The sequence below is a fragment of the Juglans regia genome, chromosome 13, assembly GCF_001411555.2.
Source record: "Juglans regia cultivar Chandler chromosome 13, Walnut 2.0, whole genome shotgun sequence".
In the NCBI taxonomy this organism is placed as follows: domain Eukaryota; kingdom Viridiplantae; phylum Streptophyta; class Magnoliopsida; order Fagales; family Juglandaceae; genus Juglans; species Juglans regia.
Window position 1 is genome coordinate 35453542 of NC_049913.1, and position 6767 is coordinate 35460308.

Genomic DNA, 6767 nt, shown 5'->3' on the forward strand with positions numbered 1-6767 from the left:
CAGATCCGCTAAAACATGATTTATAAATTAGTCAATAATGGATCAACCTGTTTAACATAAATTAATCCATTTTGATCATTTTAGAATTTATTTTAAAATGAAAATTTTATTATTGTTAAGTTATTATATTAGTATTTCTCAATATACTTATGTTTTTATTGTTGGGATTATAATTTTAGACTAATGCTCATATTTGTTATTGTATGGTTTGTAATATGGTTTTATTATATATTAAAAATTGAAAAACATTGATATATTTTTTTAAGATATTGTGGTTATTAATAAATATAGATTTTAAATTTTATATGAAATTATATTAATGAGGTCAAATGAGTTATGTATTTTAATTCAATCTATTTATATGAAACAAACATATTTAAATGAATCGTGTCATATTAACATATTTATAATTAATTATTAAATAGATCAAAATGAATGATCTGACATATTATTTAAATAAATTAAAAAGTTTGATATCTTTAACTTAACGAATTCAAATTAATCTATATAATCAAATATTTATAACTTCATTAACACCAACATAACCCGAAAATACAATAAGCCATCCCATCAACCCATTGCGAGGTGGGAGTATAAAAATAGAATAACATAATTCTCAAAAAATACGAAAAGAGAAGGGTATATTCGTCATAAGATTTAAAAAGCCGAGCTGGTGCTGTACTCTCTGTTTCGTAGCACCATGTTGGCTAGGTAAAGCCGGCTACTGAATGTCATTCTCTCTCACACCTTTCCTTTTTTTTAGGGGTTTTTTCATATATTCAGTGTTCACACGCATATAGTCACAGTACCCCTATGTCTCCCTGTCTCTGTCTCTCTCTCTCTCTCTCCCCGCTTCTCTCCTGTGACTGTTGTGGATGTTTGGAGGATTCCCACCTCTTTTCTATACGCACAAAGAACTGAAGGGAGTTTGCGAGAGAGAGATCACAGGAAAAAAGGGGAAGTTCTGGAGAGAGAAACTACGAAATACTCCACGCTCCGGCGAGTCTTCCCTTCCTGGATTGAGAAACAGAGTGAAATCCAGTAATGCTGTAAATAATTCGTATATAGGTCTTAAATACAGGGTAAGCGAGAGAGCTTGGCTTGTATGAATGACCCAAAAATGCGTGAAGCGGCACTATTCTGTGACGAGCTTAACGACATCGTTTCCAGCAGCAAGAAGAAGAAATCAGAGGAGGAGAAGCTAGGGAAGGATACCCAGAAACCGCTTCAGCTAGTCGGAGTAGGCCGTTGCAGATCCCAAGCCGCTTCGCGGAGAGTGACGCCGACCACCTTGACGACCTCGCCTACCTTGAGTGTCGGAGTCGCGTCCCCGTCGACGGTCGAGAAGGCCCTACCGAACGGCGATCTCTACATGGGTAGCTTTGCGGGTGCGCCGCACGGATCGGGGAAGTACCTGTGGACCGACGGGTGCATGTACGAAGGGGAGTGGCGGAGAGGGAAGGCCTCGGGGAAAGGAAGATTGTCGTGGCCCTCTGGCGCTACCTACGAGGGCGACTTCAAGTCGGGTCGGATGGAGGGGTTCGGGACCTTCATCGGGTCTGACGGCGACTCCTACCGAGGGTCCTGGAGCTCTGATCGGAAGCACGGTTATGGCCAGAGGCGCTACGCCAACGGCGACTACTACGAGGGCTACTGGAAGCGTAACGTACAAGACGGGCAAGGCCGGTACGTATGGAAGAACGGCAACGAGTACGTGGGCGAATGGAAGAACGGCGTGATTTCTGGCCGGGGAATCCTGATTTGGGCCAACGGGAACCGTTACGACGGCGAATGGGACAACGGCGTTCCCAACGGGAGCGGGGTTTTCACTTGGCCGGATGGGAGCTGCTATGTCGGTAGCTGGAACAAAGACCTTAAGATTCAGCTACCGAATGGGACGTTCTATCCGGGAAATGGCAAAGAGCAATGCTTCAAAAGCGGCAATGGCGCTTTTCTTGATGATGATAATTTGACGATAACGATGCGGAAGAGGTCATCCGTGGACGGCGCAAGAGGAAGCTTGACAGAGCGGAGTTTTCCAAGGATTTGTATATGGGAATCAGATGGAGAAGCCGGGGATATCACCTGCGATATAGTCGACAATGTGGAGGCCTCCATGTTTTATCGGAACGGGACGGGGTTAGATCGGGACGGGATTCGACAGTTTCCGCGGAGGCCGTGCTGTTTCACGGGCGAGGCCAAAAAGCCTGGGCAGACAATATCAAAGGGGCATAAGAATTACGATTTGATGCTTAATCTTCAACTGGGAATTAGGTAATTTGTTGAGCTGTGGTTATGGGTTCGATTTAGTTTCTATTATTATGTTTATTCATAGGTTTTGAAGTTGAGTATTGAATTTATTGTTTGTCTTAGGTATTCTGTTGGAAAGCACGCGTCTTTGTTGCATGAGCTTAAGTGTACTGATTTCGATCCCAAGGAGAAGTACTGGACTAGGTTTCCACCCGAAGGATCGAAGATAACGCCTCCCCATCAGTCGACAGAGTTCCGGTGGAAAGATTACTGCCCCATGGTGTTTAGGTATTGTTTAATTTGCCTTTTGTAGTTCTTGATTTTGCTTGTCAATTTCTTTCCCAATTTCGCTCGAATGTCTTGTACTGCTATTTTTTCTGCTATGGTGACGAGGTATTTCTGTTTTGGGGCCTTATTTCAGACATTTGAGAGAGTTATTCCAAGTAGATCCTGCTGACTACATGATGGCTATTTGTGGGAATGATGCCCTCCGAGAGCTTTCTTCACCGGGGAAGAGCGGAAGCTTCTTTTACCTTACCCAGGATGATAGATTTATGATAAAGACAGTGAAGAAATCAGAAGTCAAGGTTTGTTGCCCGTCTTTTGACCTTTTTGTCTTGCTAAAGTTCAAACTTACCCAATATATGAAAATCAATTCAATAGAATTACTGGCATAGTTTACATTAATTTTTTTTTTGTCTGCTATACTTTCTTCACCAAGCATGACTCGTGAGAGGAGGAACAATTAGATTGTGTCTCAAAGTTTGGTAATCCTTTTTGTAGGTGCTTCTTAGGATGCTTCCAAGTTACTACAAACATGTTTATCGGTATGACAATTCCCTGGTGACAAAATTCTTTGGGGTGCATTGTGTCAAACCAATTGGTGGCCAGAAGGTGGGCGTTGCGAGATAATTTCTGGTATATAGCTTTAATTGATTTATACGATTATCTGATTGTGTCATGTGATTGGGAAGCAGACTCGGTTCATCGTGATGGGCAACTTATTCTGCTCAGAGTATCGCATCCATAGACGATTTGACCTTAAGGGATCCTCTCATGGCCGCACAACAGATATGCCAGAGGGTGAGATTGATGAAACCACGACCCTCAAGGACCTTGATCTTAATTTTGTCTTTCGCCTCCAGCAGAGTTGGTACCAAGAGCTTGTCAAGTAAGTTCAAACTGTGTGCCAGTATCTCCTCTAATTTGATTCACTCAGGTTTCTCTATTTGGTCCTTTCATCTGACATAACATGCTTGAAACCTTGCTCAGACAAATCGATCGTGATTGTGAGTTCTTGGAGGCGGAGGGAATCATGGACTACAGTCTTTTGGTTGGTCTTCACTTCCGTGATGACAATACATGTGATAAAATGGGGTTATCACCGTTTGTATTGCGCACTGGTAATCAATTAATTCCATATCATATATTTCACTGATCAATGGATTTATGGAGATCATATGGATGTTGAAGTGAATGTGCACATTTTTCAGGCAAAAAGGATTCATATCAGAATGAAAAGTTTATGCGAGGATGCCGCTTCCTTGAAGCGGAGCTACACAACATGGATCAAATTTTAGCTGGCCGGTATGTTTTTTAACTGTTGCTTCCTCAGTTTGTTGATTGTTCTAATCACCTAGTGTTGCTGTGGAATCTGTTGGAATATCCTCGAGGTTAATTGTGAAAAACCATTTTCAATTTATCATAAAATGTATGCCTTATTCAATGTTATCATTTAAAAAAACTGTCAATCAGAGTTCGCATTTTTGTTAAGCTTTGTCTTATTTTTATTGCATTAATGGATTGAACATGCTTGTTGGAATTATTGAAAGTTACTTGGATTGTCTTAGCGATTCTGTGGGGATAGTTCAGTAGACAACAGTTGTATGTGGGGGGGGCATATAGAGGGGTATTATTGTCCAATGCTTTCTCAAATAAGTTTTGCCCTTGCTAATTCTGCCATTGAATGGCTTATGAATTTTGTTGCCAAAGATGCTCAGTCTTGCTCATTCCGTTTCTTGATTGCCGATTATCGTAAAAATAAATTTGATAAAAATCACTTCTGATTGAGCCAAGTATTTTCCGTTAGATAAGATTAGCATTTACCTATATCTATGTAGGAGGACATGGGAGATTAGAGGGCTCCTAAGAATATGAAATGGGTTGTTTTGGTTTATTGATGCGTTTAGTTTGGTTAAGAAAAGAATATGAAATGGGTTGTTTTGGTTTATTGATGCGTTTAGTTTGGTTAAGAAATGAAATTTTCATGCTTATATGGAAGGACCATATTTTTACTGAATTTTGAAAATGAAACATTTTCTGTATCAGAAAGCCCTTGATCAGGTTAGGAGCGAATATGCCTGCAAGAGCAGAGCGGATGGCCAGGAGGAGTGACTTCGATCAGTATACTCCTGGTGGTATCAGCCGGTTGACCCCTTCACGCAGTGGTGAGAGCTGCGAAGTAGTCCTTTATTTTGGGATCATCGACATTTTACAGGACTATGATATCAGCAAGAAGATAGAGCATGCATACAAATCCTTTCAAGCTGACCCAACTAAGATTTCAGCTGTTGATCCAAAGCTCTACTCAAGGAGATTTCGGGATTTCATAGGGAGAATCTTTATAGAAGACAGGTAGCACGCAGACAAGAATATTGTCGATGGTGAACCAGTACTGTTGGATTGAGAAGAATCTCCATCTCATTCTGAACCTTTCTAGAGAAAAAGGCTGGGAATCATGAGCTCTTCATCGGTTGGAGCAAATGCATGGGTCAGAAGCCAGGCCCCGCTGCTATGCGGTGGCAGTGACCCGACAACCTCTAGTCGGTGGGTTGGGGGCGGTAGTGGCCGAATTTTGAAGATACAGCCGGGTGTTGTTACTTCTGGAAGGGGTAAAGCACTTGTACATGCGGTGTGGGAGGGATTGGATTTTGATTTGCTTTTTTTTTTTTTTTTTTCCTTGGGGTTAAAATTTTTGTGGTAATCAAGGAATGTGAAGATTGGAAAGAATAGGGGTATAGGGAAAGCCAGGAAAATGTTGCCCACAGAGAAGATTAAAAAAGGGGAGACTTGGAATAAGTGTACAGTCTTATAGAAAGGATGGATTATGGAATTCCATTTGCCCATGGAATTATTTTTGTGGAAGATATTTTCAAAAGGAAAGGGAAATATGGGTGGTGGTGTTATAACACAACCTGCCAGCGAGGCCCCATGGGGGGGGGAATTCTAACCCTTTGGGTCACGCTTTTTTGTCTGCTGTTTATATAAAATATAAGGAAAATGAAACTCTTATTAAGTAATGGAAATGGGGTCAATTGTATTGCTTTTGCAGTGAAAGGAAGGCAATGGGCAGCAAGAGTAGTAAAGACATGAAAAGGAGAGAAAGCACCATAAAAGATGCGCTGGCCTTTCTTGTTTCTTCTTCACTTTGCTTGCTCAGTTTAGTTACTCCTCTCCCTTCTCTTTCTTTTTTATTATCTAGAAATTGTTTTCTATGCTATTTTCTTTGTATCGAACTCATTTTCAAAAGAAATATATATATAAAAAAATTGAAATCGGTGCCCACACACTGTCTAGTTACAAAATCTGGGGAATCTATAATGATCAACGTGGCAGGCACCCAATTGTTGGTATCTGAAAGTGGTGAGGCTGTGTGTGGGGTAGACTGTAGAGAGAGAGAGAGAGAGAGAGAGAGGTGGTCCTGCCCGGGCTGCCCTACCCTACACACACAGATGGGGTCGAAACTCTGGTGCAGTACACTTTTCTTCTTCTCTTTTTGACCTACTTCTCTTCTCTTTTTGGGAGCTTCTAAACTCCTCTTGCTCATACCAAACCCCAGCTCTCCTCTCTTTCAGACACTGTGGTGCCACTTGATGATGATTGATTTAAAATGGATTTATATCACTTGACGGGATATAATGCTTTTTTTTTTTAACAAACACGATCTTGTTTCTTGAATTGCCTTTGCTCAATATGAACAAATTCTAACAACTAAGAACATAGAATGAATAGAAGGATCACTTCCAAACAAGGAACATAATGTATAGATTTTTCATGTTGTATTATAAAACTAATCAAGTAATTAAACAGTACTCGTTCCATCTTTTTTTGTTTTCAAGATACTGATAATAATATAAAGTTATCATAGTAACGTACTATTGTTCATGAATTCAAATTCGCAACTCTTATTTCAATTACATATTTTACGCTTATTAATTATGGCATGGTACTCTCATCTTATCATATGATGTTATGTTGATTAAAATTTATGCTTACATAAGTAATTTTAATTATATGACATATTACGATAAGATGAGAATATCACGTTATCCGTCCGAGAGTATCTAATAATTATTCATCTTAAGAGATAGCTGACGTGTTGGCTTCAGAATAATGCGTGCTTGGAAAAAGAAAAATACAATTCCTATCCTTCTAAGTGAGGGGAGAGGGCAATCTCTCTCTCTCTCTCTCTCTCACATGGAATCTACAATATCATGTTAATGTACTTGTGTGTTACA

At 40.2% G+C, this 6767-nt stretch overlaps 1 protein-coding gene across 1 annotated transcript; it reads left to right on the forward strand.

The window, feature by feature from the left end:
• The first annotated feature begins 770 nt into the window (after window positions 1-770).
• Window positions 771-5380, forward strand: LOC118344261 (phosphatidylinositol 4-phosphate 5-kinase 1-like). Its single transcript, XM_035684442.1, has 8 exons — window positions 771-2274; window positions 2374-2538; window positions 2672-2837; window positions 3034-3144; window positions 3228-3421; window positions 3523-3653; window positions 3744-3837; window positions 4579-5380. The coding sequence occupies exons 1-8, from the start codon at window positions 1106-1108 to the stop codon at window positions 4886-4888; spliced, it is 2340 nt and encodes a 779-aa protein (XP_035540335.1). The 5' UTR covers window positions 771-1105; the 3' UTR covers window positions 4889-5380.
• The last annotated feature ends 1387 nt before the right edge of the window (window positions 5381-6767 follow it).

What these genes read in the sequence shown, in the direction of transcription:
- LOC118344261 (XM_035684442.1), top strand. Translation starts at nt 1,106, where the DNA reads ATGAATGACCCAAAAATGCGTGAAGCGGCACTATTCTGTGACGAGCTT. An exon ending in ACCGTTTGTATTGCGCACTG is followed by an intron (nt 3,654 to 3,743) that starts GTAATCAATTAA and finishes CACATTTTTCAG; the next exon opens with GCAAAAAGGATTCATATCAG. An exon ending in GATCAAATTTTAGCTGGCCG is followed by an intron (nt 3,838 to 4,578) that starts GTATGTTTTTTA and finishes TTTCTGTATCAG; the next exon opens with AAAGCCCTTGATCAGGTTAG.